Genomic DNA, 20,928 nt, shown 5'->3' with positions numbered 1-20,928 from the left:
TGGAGATTGCTCCTGGAGGCAAGACAGCCACTCTACCATGGTTACTTAAGACGCAGAGACACAGAAACCTGCCTTATCTCAAGCCAGACCATTGGTCTATCTCAGTATGGTCTACACTGACTGGCAGTGGCTTTCCAGTATCTCCCAGTCCAACTTGGAGAAACCACTGGAAATTGAACCTGTGAACTTCGGCATGCCAGGCAGATGCTATGCCCTCGAGCTATGGCCCATCCTCAAAGAAGGAGGAGAGGAGAGGAGAAGGAGGAGACGGAGGAGGAGGGATTGGCAGAGAGAATGATGACTTCATTCCCTCCTCACCTCCCTTGGCTGTTGGCTCCTTGGGCCCGCTCTGCACCGTGTGTTGCCCTTGGCATGGAAGGCTGGCTGAGAGGTTGGCATGCCCAGGTTGTTGCCTCCCTCTTGCCCTCCGTGCCTGCTGGAATATCAGTTTGAACTTGAACGCGGACTAGTCTTTGCCCAGCCATGCCCTCCCTCCCGGGCATGTTCTTCAGCAAAGGAACATCATGTTGGGAGTGCTGAACTGCTGCGTGTGGTGGCACCAAAGCTGTCCGGGCAGGATTGCTGAGCAGCCCCAAATGAGCCGGGCATGGGCTTGGGAAGTCAAGTAACAGGTCCTGCCCTCCAACTGACCTTTCACCAGAGGTGGAGCAGAGACGGCCAGGAATCGAGCACTACCACAGCAGCGATGATGAAGAGTTGGGGTCCTTTCCAACTCTATGATTCTCAGCAAAGTTTCAGACTGGGCCTCCACCCCGCAAAGGGCCTTTTCAGTGGTGGCTCCTCACATGTGGAAATACAAGAGTCAGGCGCCACTATAATTTTATGTCCAGAAGCACTTTCCATAAGGCTGTGTGCTAAGCAAAGTGGAGAGGGGGAGCTGGCTTGGTATTGAAGCCATAATATATGCTGTTATGTACTGAGCTGAATCCTACAACAATAGGATCCAGAATGCAGCAGTCTGCTCCAGGTGGAAGTGAATCAGCGATCTGATTGGCCTGCAGGAGCAGCCAATCAGGCTCCTGGATGAAGTGAATCAGCAACCTGATTGGCTGGTAGGAGCAGCCAATCAGGTTCCTGGATGAAGTGAATCAGCAACCTGATTGGCCTGCAGGAGCAGCCCGGAATTAGCCAATCACGTACGGCCGGTTGTGTAAATAATGTATATATAGCTAGATGTTTTGGAGAAAGTTTCATTCATTGCTACTATGAGCTGAATAAAGAGCATGAAATTCACAGTCGACTCTGAGTATATTTCATATGCATTGGGGAAAAATTGGTTTTGTTGGATGGTCTTAGAAAGGTCGTGGCTATAGGGGCATTGCTAAGGGTGTGTAGCTAAAGAAATTATCAGGAAAGGTTATTTATGTATGTCACTACTGCGGCCCGTGTTTTGTTAGCCCCAAAATGGAAAGCGAGCAAGGTCCCAACTAAAGAAGAATGACAACTTAAGCTGATGGAATATGCTCAGCTTGAAGACTTAACATATAGAATAAGAAAACGGGAAGAACATACCGTACATTAAAAGATTGGAAAATGTTTATTGAATATATGGGGGAAATTGTGTACACTTGAAAACGCTGGCAGCATTAAGATAAATTCAACAGTGTAAATAACTTTTGATGGATGCAATAATGGAATACTGAATGGTTTGGTTTATGTAAAATATGCAGGGATTTAAGATATGTAAAATGAACCATGGAAAGAGAAGAAGGGAAGTCAATGATATTTTAAGGGTGTTTAAATGAGTATTCTAAATTGTAAAACTATATATATATATATATATATATATATATATATATATATATAGTTTTACAATTTAGAATACTCATTTAAACACCCTTAAAATATCATTATATATATATATATATTATATCATTTTATATATATAAAATATATTATATATATATATATATAATTTCAGGAAAGCATTTCCTAGGTTGAAATATACTCAGAGTCGCAAAGTGATTTCATGCTCTTTATTCAGCTCGTAGTGGTGAGGAGGAATGAATGAAAGTCCCCTCAAAGCATCTGCTTTATATACATTATTTACACAGTGGGCTGCACATGATTGGCTAATTCTGGAATTCTACTGTAAGCCAATCAGGTTGTGGATTCACTTCTATCTGGAGCATGATTGGGTGGTTCCTGCCAACCAATCATACTGCTTCATTGTTCTAGGACCAATCAGACTGCTGCCTTTTGGATCCTATTGTTCTAGGACCAATCAGACTGCTGCAGTTTGGATCCTATTCAACTCAGTACATAACATAGGTCAAACAAGAAGCCATCAGACTCATAACAACAGTCCTTCCAAAATCTCTCCATTATTGACCGTGCAAGGAATCCATTCAACGTGAATTCACCTGCCCCCAAGGCTGGAAGCTAAATTCCATCAAACACGTTTGCAGGAATGCCAGAAGCACTATAACCTTTTGTGGGGGGTGGTGGCTGGTGTTGTTTCTGCGTCCTTTTGGAATGACTAGAGTGGTTTTACCGGACACGCTTCTTGGGCATGTCAGTCACTTGCTTGGGATGTGCGAGGGAAAGCTGTGAAGTTGCTGGTAAGTCGGAGAAATGGGCAAAGGAGATGGAAAGCAACAGAGAGCGGAGGGAGAGGGAGGTAGGGATGAAGAAGATTCCCTGCCTGAAATCTTGGAGAGCCACTGCCAGCTGATGTAGACAATACTATGTGTATTGGGTTGCTTTTTTTAAAGCGCCCTATGCCATATTGTCACAAAAGCCGGTGCCTGCCCCTCTCTCTCCTGAGCGCTGGCAAGAGCCCACGGGGTCCCAGGCACCCACCCAGGATCTGTGTCCCTTTGGAGAATGGAAGAAACAGTGGAGACTGTTGTGGCTTTAAGAAATATGGTTTGTTCACCTATTGTAAGGGAAATGCATCCGGAAGACAAATACATATCGGAAAGTTAGTGATCTGACATGGTTACCCTTCCTGCCTCTGTTCCTTCCCTCTCCCTGTCTCTTGTTTAAGTTCTTTGATGGCATGAGAACGGCAGTCTCCAGTGGCGTAGCGTGGGTTGTCAGCACCCGGGGCAAGGCAAGTAATTTGCGCCCCCTAACCCGTGGATTTGCGCCCCCTAACCCTAACCCCCAGATGTTGCGCCCGGTGCGGCTGGCCCCCCTGCACCCCCCACGCTACACCACTGGCAGTCTCTAATGAACTAGTCCAGGCACCCCCAAACTCGGCCCTCCAGATGTTTTGGGACTACAATTCCCATCATCCCTGACCACTGGTCCTGCCAGCTAGGAATGATGGGAGTTGTAGTCCCCAAACATCTGAAGGGCAGAGTTTGGGGATGCCTGGACTAGTCATTTGGGAGGAAGTGATAGTAATGCGTACCTTCTTTGAGTACCTTCTTTGATGTTGGAGAAAGTGAGGCATTGGGAGGGGGTGGCCAATGAATGATCTGCACATAGCCAGTCGGGCAAGCCACACAGGCTAGTTAGCTATAAATCGGATGGTTGTGGGCAGAATTTCTGAGAAGCTCCTACATGGACTGATCAGCCATGGGGCCGTGGAAACTGAGGCTACCTGGGGGAATCACTTCTCTGCTTCTTGCGGGCTTCCAAGTGGCAGATTGAAGTGCTTGCTTGGTATGAGGTCCAGTGCTGAGGGCCTTCTCGGTGGTGGCGCCCGTCCTGTGGAATTGCCTCCCATCAGATGTCAAAGAGAAAAACAACTACCAGACTTTTAGAAGACATCTGAAGGCAGCCCTGTTTAGGGAAGCTTTTAATGTTTAATAGGTTATTGTATTTTAATATTCTGTTGGAAGCCGCCCAGAGTGGCTGGGGAAACCCAGCCAGATGGGCAGGGTATAAATAATAAATTGTTGTTGTTGTTGTTGTTATTATTATTATTATTATTATTATTATTATTATTATTATTGCTGTTTAGAATAAAACCTTTAACCCTCTCGCTCACTTGTGTTTTGTATTACTTTCGAATCTCATTTTAAAAGAACCGCCTTGCATTTAGCAGGAGACCTATTTACACCTGCATGGAAGGAGCAGCCTGCAGCTAGCCTCCTCCAAAGATGGATCTCTGCCCCTTCTTCCTGCTTCTTCCCAGAAACCCTTTCCCCCTCCCCTCAAACATACAGCCACATCACCTTGGGAACATCACATTCCTCAATGGCCCGTGAACACCTTTTGTCTTGCTAACAGGTTTGCTCTTCAGCCAGCCAGCCAGGCAGGTTTGCATAAGCCAGCCCAGGAATGCCCTGTTCGGCAGAGTTCTGCTCTTGAATCCATATCCCAATTGATCAAAACCCTGGCATTTGTTAATTTCTAGGGTTCAGGGAGATTCCCTCCCCTCTTTAAATCCATAACGCCATACATATATCCAGTGCTTTTAAAAGAAAAAGAAAATGTTGCTGTTACTCCCCCTGAAGTTGTTAGAGAAGGTGCCACGCTTTTAACATTTGGAAAGAAAAGGCGCTGGTTCTGTGTATCCTTGAGTACACCCAGGAAAAAAAGCACTGCATACTGGATATCTAAAGTATTCTTCCTGTGTTCCTCGTTGCCAACACCCTGCATGCCAAATGACAAAGCTTTACAGATGCCTGATTATCGTCTTCCAAAGCAACTACAGTGGTACCTCGGGTTAAGTACTTAATTAGTTCCGGAGGTCGATTCTTAACCTGAAACTGTTCTTAACCTGAAGCACCACTTTAACTAATGGGGCCTCCCACTGCTGCTGTGCGATTTCTGTTCTCATCCTGAAGCAAGGTTCTTAACCTGAGGTACTATTTCTGGGTTAGCAGAGTCTGTAACCTGAAGCATCTGTAACCTGAAGCGTCTGTAACCTGAGGTACCACTGTGTTGTTGTTTAGTCGTTTAGTCATGTCCGACTCTTCGTGACTCCATGGACCAGAGCACGCCTGGCACTTCTGTCCTCCACTGCCTCCCGCAGTTTGGTCAAACTCATGCTGGTAGCTTCAAGAACACTGTCCAACCATCTTGTCCTCTGTCGTCCCCTTCTCCTTGTGCCCTCCATCTTTCCCAACATCAGGGTCTTTTCCAGGGAGTCTTCTCTTCTCATGAGGTGGCCAAAGTATTGGAGCCTCAGCTTCAGGATCTGTCCTTCCAGTGAGCACTCAGGGCTGATTTCCTTAAGAATGAAGAGGTTTGTTCTTCTTGCAGTCCATGGGACTCTCAAGAGTCTCCTCCAGCACCATAATTCAAAAGCACTGTACAGGCCATTACGGTAATTGGTGGACTGGGACCCGCCAGCAGGCCACAGCCTGGTCTAAGGCAGTTGTAGTGGCAGCATGTTTGGCTTAAAAGCAGGTATCGGGTTGGAAGAAGGTTGAAGGCTGCTGTACTCCATTCCGAACTTAAAAATGGAAAGCGTAATGCTGGTGGTCAACAAAAGAGGTTTAAAGACTGTCTCAGGGCAAATCTAAAAAAATGTAGTATAAACACCAACAATTGGGAAACACTGGCCTGCAAGCGCTCCAGTTGGAGAACAACCTTTACCAAAAGTGTCATGGGCTTTGAAGACACTCGAACTCAGGATGCAATGGAGAAATGTGCTAAGAGGAAGGCACGCTTGGCAAATCCACACCGTGATCCAACTCCTGCCCGGCAACCAATGTCCCCGCTGTGGAAGAACATGTGGATCCAGAATTGGCCTCCACAGTCACTTGCGGACTCATTATAAAAACTGTGTTTATGGAAGACAATCTTACTTGGCTATGAGGGGTTGCCAAAGAAGAAGAAGACGCCAGGAGAAAGCCACTGACTAAGGCTAAGAGAGAAGAGACTTTGGACTCCTCCACATGTTCCACCTATTGAGCATTTATCCTGAACCGGTTGCACAAAGCTTATGCAGAGGTTGCAATTAATTCTGTCCCTTATTTATTGAGCATTCGCCCCAAATTGTTTGTGAGAAGATTAAACAATAACAACATCCATCCATTCAGAGACCTGGTCTGAATAGAGATATTGGATTCTTGTCTCATTACACATGCTAAAGCTGTTTTTGGTCATCTGCATACTATCCCTTGCTTTTTCCTGTAGGACTAATTGCAGTTGTTAACAGTCGTTAGCAGGTTTACCATACCCATCTCCTACTACCCTCCTGAGAAAAACCCATCCCACCCCACCCTCCCACTATATATAAGGGTCTGGTGACTTCTGTTTCAGTGTATCTGAAGAAGTGTGCATGCACACGAAAGTTTATACCCAGAACAAACTTAGTTGGTCTCTAAGGTGCTACTGAACAATTATTTTTCCAATTTTTTTCAACATCCATCCAGATTTGCTTGCACAGAGGTTATATGTCTCCCCATTTATTCATTGTTTACCCCACACTTTATAGTGCATCTCCATCTTAGGTAAAGAGGTAAAGAGACCCCTGACTGTTAAGTCCAGTTGCAGACGACTCTGGGGTTGCGGCGCTCATCTCGCTTTACTGGCCAAGGGAGCCGGCGTTTGTCCACAGACAGCTTTCCGGGTCATGTGGCCAGCAGGACTAAACCGCTTCTGGCACAACGGAACACCGTGACAGAAACCAGAGCAGTGCACGGAAACGCCGTTTACCTTCCCACCGCAGTGGTACCTATTTATCTACTTGCACTTTGATGTGCTTTCAAACTGCTAGGTGGGCAGGAGCAGGGACTGAGCAACGGGAACTCACCCCGTCACGGGGATTCGAACCGCCGACCTTCTGATCGGCAAGCCCTAGGCTCTGTGGTTTAGACCACAGCGCCACCCTTGTCCCTTACTGAACTTACTGAACTGCAAAAAGAGTCCACGCTTACCTTTGCTCTTGGTTTTCTAGGTCTGTGCCCAGGTGCCCCTCCCTGGCACTTTCCCAATGAAAACCCACCCTCTACTGCTGAAAACAATTCTGTAGAAAACCCAAATTGCCATTGAAGCGTGGATTTTCCCGGGGAAAGTAGCAGGGGGAAAATGAAAGCGCTCAGACGTGGAGCAGGAAAGTGTGGATCTGTGCCTAGAATAATTAAGTGTGGTTGAGCCCTTGGTGTTCCCATGCCTCCATCCCTGCAGGGGCATAGTCCATCATTATGCGAAATGCCCTCCACCTCCCAAAAAAGACCACCCAGTATGGCAGAAAGGAGGCAACTAAATTTAGCTCTAGAAAAGATCAGCAGGTGTTTGGGAACAGTTCGGCCGTCCAGATGATTTGCATGAACCTTAAGGCAGCCAAGAAATACAGCTTATCATTTGAAAAAGCCGCTTGGATTATTTGTGGTGCATTGAGAGTGCCCTCTGGTGCTCTCAGATAAGAGCAACTCTCAGTCTACACAACAAGGGTCTGGAAGCCAAGCCTTAAGGCAGGCATAGGCAAACTCGGCCCTCCAGATGTTTTGGGACTACAAGTCCCATCATCCCTGACCACTGGTCCTGTTAGCTAGGGATCATGGGAGTTGTAGTCCCAAAACATCTGGAGGGCCGAGTTTGCCTATGCCTGCCTTAAGAGGAACAGTTAAGAGAGCTGGGTATGTTTAGCCTGGAAAAGGGGAGAGGAGAGAGCCTATATATTTATATAGGGCTGTCATACAGAGGATGGAGCAAGGTTGCTTTCTCCTGCTCTGGACTCGAACCCATGGCTTCAAGTTACAAGAAAGGGAGTTCTGAGTAAACTTTCTCCTCTCTGTATCGTTCCAATTTTAGTATATGTGCTGCCGAAGCGAGCACGGTTCTGAGTAAACTTTCTGACGGTAAGAGCTGTTTGACAATGGAATGGTCTCTCTCAGGAGTTTGTGGACTCCCCTTCCTTGGAGTTTTTTAAGCAGGGGTTGGAAAGCCATCTGGCATGGATTGCACGTGGTTGGACTAGATGGCCTTTGGGAACCCTTCCGATTCTACAATTCTAGGATTCTATGACAAGCTAAAAAAAGGTAAAGGAAAAGGATCCCTGATAGTTAAGTCCAGTCGCAGATGACTCTGGGGTTGCGGCGAGGGAGCTTTACTAGCCAAGGGAGCCAGCGTTTGTCCACAGACAGTTTTTCCAGGTCATGTGGCCAGCATGACTGAGCCGCTTCTGGCGAAACCATAGCAGCGCACGGAAACGCCGTTTACCTTCCCGCCGGAGTGGTACCTATTTATCTACTTGCATTTAGACATGCTTTCAAACTGCTAGGTTGGCAGGAGCTGGGACCGAGCAACGGGAGCTCACCCCGTCGCGGGGATTCGAACCGCCAACCTTCTGATCGGCAAGCCCAAGAGGCTCAGTGATTTAGACCACAACTGGAGAAAGAATATTAGGGACAAACGAAGTCCTCCCCTTTAATTTCACAGACGTTTCTGCCCTTGCTGGACTCTGGTTCTGCATGCTCAGGACCCTCATCAACAACAGCCGATGCACATTTTCTCTACTGTATTGGTACTGTTTTTGCAGTTTGCATTTACTTATTTGGATGATGCCTGAGTTCTCTTTCAAGTAAGGCCCTCCCAAGGCAGCATATGGTCAGCAAATCATCTGTTTGAGGGAACCAGTGTACGGCAGGACTTCCCTTGCCCTCCTGGGGTGGATAATGTCCTGGATCTGATCTGGGGTGGTGGAAGGGAGGGATGAAATGCTATGGAGAAGGGATTGCTCTTTACGACAACCAGAACCACTCCTGACATCAGCTGTAACTTTTAAGAACCATAGCCTGAGTTTGAGCTTGATTTCCCCTCCTCCCACCCACACATTTTTCCTTGTGTGCCGTGTCTGTTTCAGATTGTGAGCCGTATTAGTACTGATTTTTGTAAGCTACCCTGGCAGCTTTTGGGGCTCAAGGCGGGTGGTGGTATAAATGTTGCAATAGAAAGAATTCAATGGGCTTTTAAATCAATGGGGGGGACACACACACACACACACACACACACACACACACACACACCATAACTACTGAGAACAAGATAAGACAAACAAAACAGGCAGCTTCCAAACCACACATAAAAAGCCTGTTATCTGCCGCACCTCGAGATTTGACTTACTTCACTGAGATGGAGAAATCCCCTGGGCTGCTCTCACTTTCCCGGATAAGAAAAGCTCCCTGGAAATTACGTTTCAAGAGAACGTCCTCAGCTGCTTGCCTGGACAGCTTTCCGGAATACCACCTGGGAGAGAGAGCCAAGAGAAGAGGTGATCGGTGATAGGCAGGCAAGAGTAATAATAAATCATAATAATAAAAATTATTTATACCCCACCATCCCCGGCCAGAGCCGGGCTCAGGGCAGCTAACACCAATAATATCACAGTAAAAACATAATAGGGGGAAAAGAAAAGAAGAAGAAAACCAATTTAAAATACAGGTTAAAATGCAATTTAAAATGCAGCCTCATTTTAAAAGTAGCCGATAAATCAAGACCATAAGGGGAGGGAAACATAAGGGTCAGACCAAAGGCCAAGAGTCCAAACCAAAGGCCAGGCAGAACAGCTCCGTCTTGCAGGCCCTGCAGAAAGATGTCAAGTCCCGCAGGGCCTTAGTCTCTTGTGATAGAGCGTTCCACCAAGTCGGGGCCAGAGCTGAAAAGGCCCTGGCCCTAGTTGAGACCAATCTAACCACCTTGCGACTTGGGACTTCCAAAATGTTGTCATTTGTGGACGTTAAGGTCCTCCGCAGGGCATACCAGGAGAGGCGGTCCCATAGGTACATGGGTCCTAGGCTGCATAGAGTAGAGGGCCAAAGAGTTGAGACCATTATTTCCCCCCGCATCAGGAGCTCTGACATCACCTCCCGCAGTGTCAAGGCCATGGACAAACTCTCCTAGTTTGAATCCGTAATCACCAGGAACAGAAAGGGTTGGGGGACAAGCAGGAGCTAGAGCGGAATATTGCAAGCCAAGCTGTCTTTGGAATAATGTGAAGAATGGGATCTCCAAGGAAGTTGGCTTCAGGCACCAGGTCCGCTGGCAGACCGACTCTGCATTACAAAGGCCTCTGGAAATGTGACATGAAGGTTGGAAACCAGGGCCATCTTAAGCATATCCAGCGCCATGGTGCAAAGCTCCCTCCGGCACACCCCCTCCATTTCCTAGAGTTTTTTTTAGGGAGGACGGTGCTGCTGGCAGGGCTGGAGGAGGCAGGCAGTGGCTGGAGGGTGGCTCCTCCAGTGGGGAAGAGGTGGAGGCTGGATGAGGTGCCTCCCAGCTCAGCTGGCTGCTCTGTGCCACGGTGGGCATGGCAGACGGAGGCTCTGGGTGCGGCGCTGCTTCATGGCATGGCAGAGGCAGGTGAGGGCGGCGAGCTGATGCCACGAGGTGTCGCATATAGCCTCCGTGTGATGGCCTGGGAATCTGATTCAGAGGCTGAACCTGAGGAATCCCAGCCTGCACAGGAGTCCCCACCTCCAGGGCTGGCTGAGCCGGGGCAAGGGCTTGAACCTGAAGGGCCCTCACCTGTGCCAGATCCTCAGGAGCAGACACCAGCTGAATCCACTCTGGCTCCGGAGGTGATCAAGGACCCATTGCCTGCAGGTGCTCCTCTCCTAGCCCTGTCAGGGGAAGGTGAGGTTGCCTCTGGGTCCAGTAACCCTCCAGCCTCTCCTGAGCTGCAGAGGCTCAGGGCAGAGAGGCAGAGGGAACTAAGTTCTTGCAGGAGGAGTGCTCGCCTCCAGGCCAGGAGAGGCGAGTCACCTGTGGACCGGGGCCGCCCTATGCCTCAGAGGAGATAAAGGCCAGTCAGCCCAGTCCCAGGTTGCAGGAGCAACATCGTTGGTAACCTGTTCCTGCCAGCACCCTGTCCTGCTCTTCCAGAGTTCCTGACCATGCCCGGCTCCTTGCCTTGGACCCCGCTTTGCCCTTGATGGACAGCCTCCAGACCCTCGACCTAGGACCAGACTCAGACCACGTCGCACGGTAACCCCCCCCCCCGGGACCAGCACACTCCGCCTCTTATCTGGCGCCCTCTAGAACTTGGCGCCCTGCGCCACTAGCCTCTATGGGTAAGACGGCCCTGTTGGCAGCATCAACTCGCAGTGTGGGAATCCCTAGCAGATGGCTGGAGACAGACTGGTCATGCATCCATAGCAGTGATCAGAGGAGGAATGACCGCTGGGAGGAGCGCAGAGAGAAGTAACGCCCTGGTGCATCTGCAGCAGCACAACCGGACACCTTCACCTGCCCCAGATGCAACAAAACATGTCTCTCCTGTATTGGTCTCTACAGCCACAGCTGGTGCTGTGAGACTTGCTTCTGAGTAAAATGCTTAGGATTGCAGTAAGACTGCATAGTCTTTACCCAGTGACCTGGGAATCATAGGCTAGTTCACCTGGGAGTGAGACGCAAGGGTTTGGCCTTGGTGTTGGGGGGCAGAGATGGAACAGCAATCGCGTTAGTGTACCTCCAAGCCTGCCCTCCAAACACCTCCCTGACTGAGCTGGTGGAAGCGGTCTCTGGTGTGGTGTCAGGGAATCCCAGGGAATCCCAGGACACTTACCGTATTTTCCGCTGTATAGGACGCACTTTCCCCCCTCCAAAAATGAAGGGGAAACGTGTGTGCATCCTATGGAGCGAATGCAGGCTCCTTGGCTTCAGCGATAGCAACGCGAAGCCTTCGAAGCGCAGAGGGAGAGCTCCCCCCGTGCTCCGGAGGCTTCGCGCTGCTTTTGCTGAAGCCGCCTGAAGCCCCCAGAGCGCAGGGAGTTCCCGCTGCACTCCAAAGGCTTGTGGATAGCCGCCTGAAGCCTGGAGAGCGAGAGGGGTCGGTGCACACTGATCCCTCTTGCTCTCCAGGCTTTGCTTCACTGGAGAGGCACTGCACAGTTTTCCCTCTCTGCGCAGCGCCCCTTCAGCGAAGCGGGAGGAGAAATGGAAGGGGCTCTGTTTCTCCTGCCGCTTTGCTGAAGGGGCGCTGAGCAGAGAGGGGGAGAATTTTTTTCCCCTGTTCTCCCCCTCCTATGGTCCTGTGAGTCCTATGGTCCGGTGTGTCCTATAGAGCGAAAAATACGGTAGTTCTGGGGGACCTCAAAATCCATGTCGATGCTGCCTTGTCTGGACCAGCTCAGGACCTCATGGTGTTATAGAAAAATCTGGCCACCAAGACAACCATGGGGCTGTTGCAATACACTGAGGACCCAACACATACTGCGGGTTGCACCCTAGATCTGGTTTTCTTTACAGAAGAGATTGGGAAGAACCCTTTGAGAGGAAGGGTGGGAAAGAAATGGGATAAGATAACATAAATAACAGACCCAAGCAATTACCTGTATTTTTGGACTCTCTTAAGGAGGGCATGGCTAGGGGTTGTCCTTATTGTTGTGGCTGTGGTGGTTGTGATTGTGAGTCCAACTGACTGGAAAACAACCACCACCACGATAATTGCAATGAAGCAACAGGCTCAGTTCTGGTCTGCTCCTGGGCTTTTAACCAAGAGTCTGATCTTCTGAAATCCAGGAGCCGAGGCACAGAACTGAAATGTACCAACTTTTTGTTTGTCTCGAAATAAAATCAAGTACCATAAAATAAATGCCAAGGCTGTATCTACACTAGGCAATCTTTAAACAAGCTTTCCTTGGAAACTAGTGTAGGATGGGATAGAAGGGGAAAAAAGAAAATGTATCCAGCGTGAATGCATTTGCTTACTTGTTTGTTCCAAAGAAATACAATGTCCACCCACAAGCTAATGTGTTTTGCATCTTGTTCATTCATTGCCCTGGCCTCTTTTCCCCTTCCAAGTGCTGATTTATTGTGGATTCGTGAAAGAAGAACACTTGCAGCAGGTGCAAAATGCAATTGTCAAATGCGATGGGGCGATGTTCAGGGCAAAACCCTGTGGCCCGCCAGATTTTGTTGCTGGGCTACAACTCCCATCATCCCTGAGTATCGGCCATGCAGGATGCGGCCGATAGGAACTGGGAGTCCAGCAATGTCTGGAGGGTCCATAACTTCCCCACCCCCACCTTAAATCTTCTCAGTCTTCACCAGTTGGATGGTATTGGTGTGTCTGGCTGTTGTTAAATGCGCAGCAACCTTTGGGCCACTGGGACAGGGTTGGTCTCGGTTAAGCTGTGCTGAGTTCAGAGCTTCCCAGGAGGAAAGACATCTGGGTTTGTTTTCCTGGCAAGGTTACCGTACTTTTAAAAGACTAAGCGATCCATAAACGCTTTTAAACAAATCAAGGAAAGGAACAAGCTGGTGCTGCTTACGGGTGAGGTTTCATTTTGATGTAGTTTTTGGGGATGAATCCTTCAGTTCCGAAGAGTTCTGCTTTGTACCAGTTCAGGTCATCTTCCATGTTCAGGATCTGCGGGATCCAAAAGAGAGAACAAGGAGCAGCTGTTGGCTTGAAAGCAGTGCCGGATTAACATATAAGCTAAACAAGCTATAGCTAAGGGTCCCATTCTCTTGGGTCCCCCCAAAAAAATTATACCGAAAGAAAGAAATACCGTCTTTCACACTCACTAAGTGTAACAGGGTACAAAGGTCTGCTGTCCCAATAAACAGTGTGGACTACTATGGTGATATTGATATTATATTTAAAAAATGCATCGTATTAACTACAATTGCATTGTACAGGTTATAACACTTAATTTCATATTCATTAAGCTATTTATAATTATTAGTAGTTTGCATCATATGTACTGACTGAGCTATCCTTGATGGCCTGCACAAAGTCTCCCTCCCCTCACAGTCTAAGTCACCCAGCATGCAACCTAGCTGAGTGGGGATTTCAACCCTGTTCTACCACCCTAACCACTACACCACACTGCCCCTCTGTAGGACAGCATTTGGGCTCTTTCTTTAGAACTGGAGAACCTGAGTAGTTTATGTATACATATATGCCTAACCTGCACCCTTGAAACATCAGGTGCCCCATTTGCTTTTCTGGCTGATTCCCCCCACTCACTCACCCCCCCATGCATTATTATTGTGAAAAACGGCTCTCAGCTGTGAAAACAGGAACTGAGATTTCTCTGGGGGACTCTCTCGGCACCGAAAGAATTCCCCGGGTGACCAGCAGAGCGGAGCGGGCTGCAGGCAAGCTGATGCAAAGCAGGAAGGAGCCATCAGGGCCGTGAGAACATTTGGGCTGTAGAGTTGGAAGGGACCCAAGGGTCATCTAGTCCAACCCAGGAATCTCAGCTAAAACATCCATGACAGATGGCCACCCAAGCGCTCCTCAACAACCCCTCCAGGAGAGTCCACAACCTCCTGAGGGAAACGGTTTCGCTACTCAAAAGCTCTAAGTTCTTCCTGATGTTTAGTCAGAATCTTCTCTCTTGTAACTTGAAGCCGTTGATTTGAGTCGTACTCTTCAGAGAGGGAGAAAATAAGCTTGCTCCATCGTCCTTGAGATGTTTGAAGATGGCTCTCATATCTCCTCTCTGTCTCCTCTTCTCCAGGCTAAACATACCCAGCTCCTTCAACCGTTCCTCATCAGGCTTAGTTTCCAGACCTTTGGCCATCTTGGTTGCCCTCCTCTGCACCTGTTCCAACTTGTCAATATCCTTAAACTGTGGCACCCGCTGGAGTTTCTGGGTCAGCTTCAAGGGCAGCCCCGCGTAGAGCGAGTTACAATAATCAAGCCTGGAGGTGACCGTTGCATGGATCACTGTGGCCAGGTCAGGGCGAGAAAGGTAAGGGACCAACTGCTTAATACGGCGGAGATGGAAAAATGCCACCTTTGCTGTGGCTGCAACCTGCGCCTCCATTGAAAGGTTGAAGCTATTGGTTTGAGTCCCACCCTCCGGAGTAGGAGAAAAGAAGCTTGTTCCTTCTTCCATATGACAGCCCTTCAGGTATTTGAAGATGGCCGTCTCCTTTCAGTCTCCTCTTTTCCAGGCTAAACATACCCAGCTCCTTCAACCATTCATCATAAGGCTTAGTTTCCAGACCCTTGATCATCTTGGGTCGCCCTCCTCTGCACACATTCCAGCTTGTCAACATCCTGCTTAAACTGTGGCATCCAGAATTGGACACAGTATTCCAGGTGTGGTCTGACCAAGGCACAATAGAGTGCTACTATGACGCGGATGGTGCTGTGGGTTTAACCGCAGAGCCTAGGACTTGCCGATCAGAAGGTCGGCGGTTCCAATCCCTGTGACAGGTGAGCTCCCGTTGCTCAGTCCTTGCTCCTGCCAACCTAGCAGTTCGAAAGCACATCAAAGTGCAAGTAGATAAATAGGTACCACTGTGGTGGGAAGGTAAACGGCGTTTCCGTGCGCTGCTCTGGTTCGCCAGAAGCGGCTTAGTCATGCTTGGCCACATGACCCAGAAGCTGTACGCCAGCTCCCTTGGCCAGTAAAGCGAGATAAGCGCCACAACCCCAGAGTCAGTCACGACTGGACCTAATGGTCAGGGGTCCCTTTACCTATGACTTCCATTGATCTGGACTTCTGTTGATGCAGCCTAGAATAGCATTAGCTCTTTTTGCTGCTGCATCTCACTGTGGACTCATGTTAAGCATTCAAAGGCCACTGTTGGCAGATGCAGAATCTAGCCATCACAGCAAGCACAAATGCAAGCTTGGCCCCACAACCGTGGGTGCTCGGGGCCGTGGGTGCCATGCACCGAAATTTGTGGGTGACCAGCCCCTTCATGGGGAATTTTGTGGGTACTTGGGCATCCAGGGCCTCAGTGATTTAGCCCCTATGGTGGCAAGCATGGATGAACCAATGCATCATTTTCAGTTCTCCACTGTTCTCAATTTTTCCAATTGCAAATTCATCTCTTTAAATTTCTGCAGTAATTTGTGGGTGTTCAATATCCTCATGAAAAATTACCGGCACATTTTTGCATGTGGGTTTGACAGACAGAGGAAGTGGCATTTTTTTTTTTAAAAAAAATGGCCATCTGTGTTAAACCGCTTATGAATTGCCTGCTATATAAATGTTGCGTTTCTCAGTTGCATTGATCTGAATTTCATGGTCGTCGTTTTAAAATTGTTATAAAACATTTAAAAGGTCTGTTGACTGCAAGCTGAGAAATGAAGATGATAGCTTATATGAATATTCCCCTCCCCATCCATTTCCCCTAATATGATGCATTTCTGTATGTTACCATCACTAGCGTATGTGCATTTTTGCACGTGTGACTTGGCTGGAGAACTGCACTGCGAAATTCAGAGAAGCGTGAATTTTGAAGGATGGCTGTGCTTTAATTTGTGCATCTTGCCCGGAAAGTACAAAATAAAGAAATTCACTTTTAAAAGTGAACGGAATCAGGTTTCTCCTCCACCTCTAGTAGCCTTGTTTGTCCATCTAGGGTTGTATTGTCAACTCTGGCAGTGGCAATCCAGGGCCTCAGGCAGAGAAAACCGTTTCCCACAGCCTTTTCTTACTTGATCCTGAAGACGCCAGGAATTGAACCTCTGACTTTTTATACACAAAGCTCTGCCGCTGTGCTATTGTTGCTCCCTGACTCTTGTCAAAGTCTCTTTCAGTCTCTATTTACTTACATCCTTCTTGGCATCTGTTATGTACTGAAGTTCTCACCCTGGGCCAGCAGGGGGATACTGTAGATAGTTATGCAAATGAAGGATCGAAAGTGACGTTCAGTGATTGGATAGTTTGTATGCAAATGAAGAATTGAAAGTGACATTCAGTGATTGGATAGTTTTAGAAAGTTGCTACAGTTACGTTGTTCTGGAGCTCTATATAAGCAGGCTGACTGAGCTCTTCAGTTCAGTTCTATTCTGGCCTCTGAATAAACAAGAGCTGTTTGAAGAATCGCTGTGTCATCTGATACGTTCGCCCACAACTTAACAGCATCGATAGCCCAACTTTCCTTCAAGGTGGCTATTTCATCGTCACAACAACCCTGCGAGGCGGGATAGGGCTGAGAGAACGACTTGCCCCCAAGTGATCCAGTGGTGCTTTGTGTCTGAGTGAGGATTTGAACCCTGCTCTCCCCGCAAGTCTAACCACTACACCAGTATGGGGCTGAATATGCAACAAAAATTTAAACTTTTGAGGCACATTTAAAGCACACCACTCCACAAAGAATCCTGGGATCTGTAGTTTGCAAAGGGTGCTGGAAACTGTAGCAATGCATCGACTGGGCAAAGTTGCACACGCAAAAATATACGACAGGAAAAATGTGCGCCTGGTGTGAGGAAATGAAACTGACAGATTGGTAAGCCACTCTGAGTAACCTGTGACTGGAAGAATGTGGTATAAATATACTCTTTAAAAAGAAGACGACGAGTAGGACTAGGGAGATCTGAGTTTAAATCCTCTCACTCAGCCATTATGTCCAGTGTTTGACCATGGGCCACTCTCTCTCTCTCTCTCTCTCTCTCTCTCTCTCTCTCTCACACACACACACACACACACACACATCTCAGCCTTTCCTGGGAACAATAGTTTGTTCAGGGTGCTGAGTCGTTAGGAGACCCCTGTTCCCTTCACAGAGCTACCATTCCCAGAGTTCCCTGGGAAAGAGGGACTGAGACTTGACCCAGCCTGGGAATTGTAGCACCGTGAAGTTGCACTGGTGTGTTCAAGCCTGCGAGTTGTGTCAAGGTAAGCTCTACTCCGAGAAGGCCCACTGAAAATAATGGGCATGGATCATTTAAGCCTGTGAATTTCAGTGGTTCAATGGAGCCCCACTGCCCTGTCCTCATTAGACTGCTAAAACGAAGAAACCTCTGGGTAGCCAGAAATAGATGTTGGTGTGAAAGGATGGTGAGTTCAGCGAAACCTCAGCTGAACACCCAAAGCAAACCCCAGGCTGTGCAGCTCAGCGGTTGCTCAGAGACACCAGGTCCTTTAGCTTTGCCAGTGCTGGATTTATGTATAAGCTAAACAAGCTATAGCTTAGGGCCCCACTCTCTTGGGGGCCCCCAAAAAAATTAAAGGAAAAAAACACCACCTGGATGTACATTTCCAAAATATAAGATATAAAACAAATAAAATAAAACATACAGCAACAGTGTTTTGTGTTGTGTAGGGTCCTATGATGTAAGTCATGGGCCCCGCCTGCTAGCCTGCTCCCTAAAATATCACTGGTTTGCTCCTTTCTATATATAGGGTGCCTACATTCTGCATGGACTGCTTGCAGGGCAACATGTGCAAATGGCTTTAGATATCTATTAGGTCCATAAATTACCATATAGCATATATTCAACACAAAAAAAAAACAGTGACAATTTGTTGTTGACAAAGGACAGCTGGACATAGAAAGGGCCCCATTACCTTCAGGAGCTTAGGGCCTCATCAAACCTAACTGTGCCTGACTCCAAGTGGTGGATCTCAGGATTGTGGTAAAACCCCAAGCAGATCCCTCAAGCCTGAAGTCTGCCTGTCCCTGGATGAACAAGTCGAACGGACTCCCGGAACAGATTATGTTCAAGAACAAAGGGACCACTGTATATACAACCTGAGCATAAGATGATCACAGCATTAACACTGCAACAAATCTTGTTGGCGGGCGCCAGCACTTAGATATAGCTCTTGCAACCCAACTCGTTCTTCTGAGATGCTGTTGAGGACACTTGAGTGGCCAGTGAAAGTCATTGCCTTACCATGAAACTTGCCTGACCAGTACGGCAACCTCCTCTCTTAGACTGGGATGCAGGATCCCAACAATTGGAAGAGGCTCAGGGCATCATCCAGACAGACACCCCCCCAAAAAAATAACCCCCCCACAACAATACTGTATGTAGATTTGGTCCAGGTGCATAATTTTCCCAGGTGGTAAACTTGGCTGTCCAAAGATTTTCATTAAAGTTTTCACAATAGAATAAAGTAGTATCTAAAACAAATAGAACCAAAAAGACAAGAGAGAGAGGAGAGGAAAACAAGAAAAGAAAGAGGGAAAGAGAAGAAGAAGAAGAAGAAGAAGAAGAAGAAGAAGAAGAAGAAGAAGAAGAAGAAGAAGAAGAAAGGAATAGAGAGACAGGACACATAAAAAAATAACACCAATAATAATCATAATAGTAATAATCATAATATAGCATAAAATTATATGAATGTAGCTATCATTAATTACTGTATTTTCCCGTCTATAAGATGTCCCCATGTATAAGATGCCCCCTATTTCTGGGGACTCAGATTTAAGAAAATGCGGGGCTGGGAGATGTATCCGTGTATAAGATGCCCCCTAATTTTTGACATTATTTTTTAGGGGGGGAAACCTAGTCTTATACACAGAAAAATATGGTATATCTTAATTTTCAATACACATACAAAGAATCTAGATTCAGGTAGGTAGACGTGTTGGTCTGAGGCAGTCAAAATTATTTTTTAAAAAATAGTCCAGTAGGACCTTAGAGACCAACTGAGTTTGTTCTAGGTATAAGCCTTCGTGTGCATGCACACCTAGAACACTTGTTCTAGGTATACACCTAGAACAAACTTAGTTGGTCTCTAAGGTGCTACTGGACTATTTTTAATTTTTTTTTTATTTCGACATACAAAGAAGTGAGTCTTCCCAGTTCTCACAGATCCCTCTCCAGATTGCAAACTTGGTGATCATCATCATCATCATCATCACCACCACAGTACAGCAACAATACCTTCAGGGTGTCGCCCTTCTTAAATGGCAATTCGTCCTTCTCATCAGCCTGGAAGTTGTACAAGGCCACGGCCTCCATCCTCGCTCTGGGTCTTCCTCCGAGCCAGGAGGGGCCTCGAAAAATATACCTCCCCTGCTTGTTCAACTGTGTTGGCTTTCTGCAGCTGAAACCTCGAAGGCTATCTCGCTAATCCAGCAACCGGTGGGAGGTGGCGGCAGATATATGAATATATGTATTTTGAGAAGCTGTGGGTCCAGCTTTCTTGTGTCTCATCAGCTCACAAACACCCCAGAGTTTTGCTTTCTGTCTCTTAGGGCAGGCCCCGGCGTTGGTTAAGTGAAGTGAGAGAAGAAGATTAAAGGAAGGGGGGGGGGAACCATGTGTGAAATGAGACAGGAAATGTATTTGAATAAGGTTGCCTCTGAGGGTGTAGTTTTGGGACGGAGAGATGGGACCAGGATATGACAGCTGCAAACAGTGACCCCTTGCCTTGTGTCCCAAGGGGGATTTCCTCCTCTTTCCCCAGTGGGAGTAGGGCTGCCAACTTCTTTGTTGATCTCTGCTCTTGTGCTCTTAACAGTTGCTTGATCTCCAAGTATTTGATTAAGAAGATCTCTGCCCCCCCCATTTAAGTCTGAACTGCTGGTTTCTGCTGTAAATTGTGCTGCTATTAAAGGCATAGGAACAGGCCAGGCTTTTCCTGGTCAGTTGGCAACCAGAGGTGCAATTTCCTGTTTTTAAAGGCAAGGGATATTTCCTGCTCATTTGAATTAAATAAAAAATCAGCCTCCTAGTGGAAGATGCACCCCCCCCCAATTCCCAGTTCAAATCTCAACCCAACAATGGACTCGCTGCCATATTGCAGCCTCGGTCTTTCCTCCCACATCTGTAGCATGGGGAGAATAACACCAGCCTGCCAGCAGGGCTGGCGTCAACAGTCTGACAAATTTTGAAAGGTGCCCGTGTGTCTGTTTGCATATCTTTCAGTTAGTTTTTGTTGTTCTGCCTTTAAATGCAAACTGGATCAAATCCACACACCCTGCCCCACATCCTTACCACACCCGCTGCATTTTACCACCTGAGGCAGCTGCCTCAATCTTTCTAATTCAAGGGCTGGCTATACTGTACTGAAAAACCAGCATTATTTTGTACCTTTATAGCTGCAGGACTTAGCTTGGACACAAGGGGGCAGACGTCTCCCTGTGCTGCATACAGTGATCATAGAATCATAGAATCATAGAGTTGGAAGAGACCACAAGGGCCATCGAGTCCAACCCCCTGCCAAGCAGGAAACACCATCAGAGCACTCCTGACATATGGTTGTCAAGCCTCTGCTTAAAGACCTCCAAAGAAGGAGACTCCACCACACTCCTTGGCAGCAAATTCCACTGTCGAACAGCTCTCACTGTCAGGAAGTTCTTCCTAATGTTTAGGTGGAATCTTCTTTCTTGTAGTTTGGATCCATTGCTCCGTGT

At 47.6% G+C, this 20,928-nt stretch overlaps 2 protein-coding genes across 2 annotated transcripts in view; both read right to left on the bottom strand.

Moving 5' to 3' along the window:
* GRAP (GRB2 related adaptor protein) overlaps positions 1–19,739 on the bottom strand; it is a 33,749-nt gene extending 14,010 nt beyond the window's left edge. Inside the window, exons 1-3 of the mRNA XM_083585921.1 lie at positions 19,454–19,739; positions 13,143–13,240; positions 8,992–9,114 (exon numbers count right to left, since the gene is read on the bottom strand). Of these exons, the coding sequence (XP_083442047.1) occupies positions 8,992–9,114; positions 13,143–13,240; positions 19,454–19,531 (299 nt within the window). The 5' untranslated portion in view covers positions 19,532–19,739. The remainder of the gene's footprint in view (positions 1–8,991; positions 9,115–13,142; positions 13,241–19,453) is intronic.
* The window catches only part of SHMT1 (serine hydroxymethyltransferase 1), a 329,147-nt gene that overhangs the window by 183,413 nt on the left and 124,806 nt on the right, over positions 1–20,928 (bottom strand). The gene's annotated exons all lie outside the window — the stretch shown is intronic.

This window comes from Podarcis filfolensis, assembly GCF_964270895.1.
Source record: "Podarcis filfolensis genome assembly, chromosome: 14".
Lineage (NCBI taxonomy): Eukaryota > Metazoa > Chordata > Lepidosauria > Squamata > Lacertidae > Podarcis > Podarcis filfolensis.
Note: the sequence above shows the minus strand (reverse complement) of the source record. Positions and strands in the feature narration are given on the sequence as shown.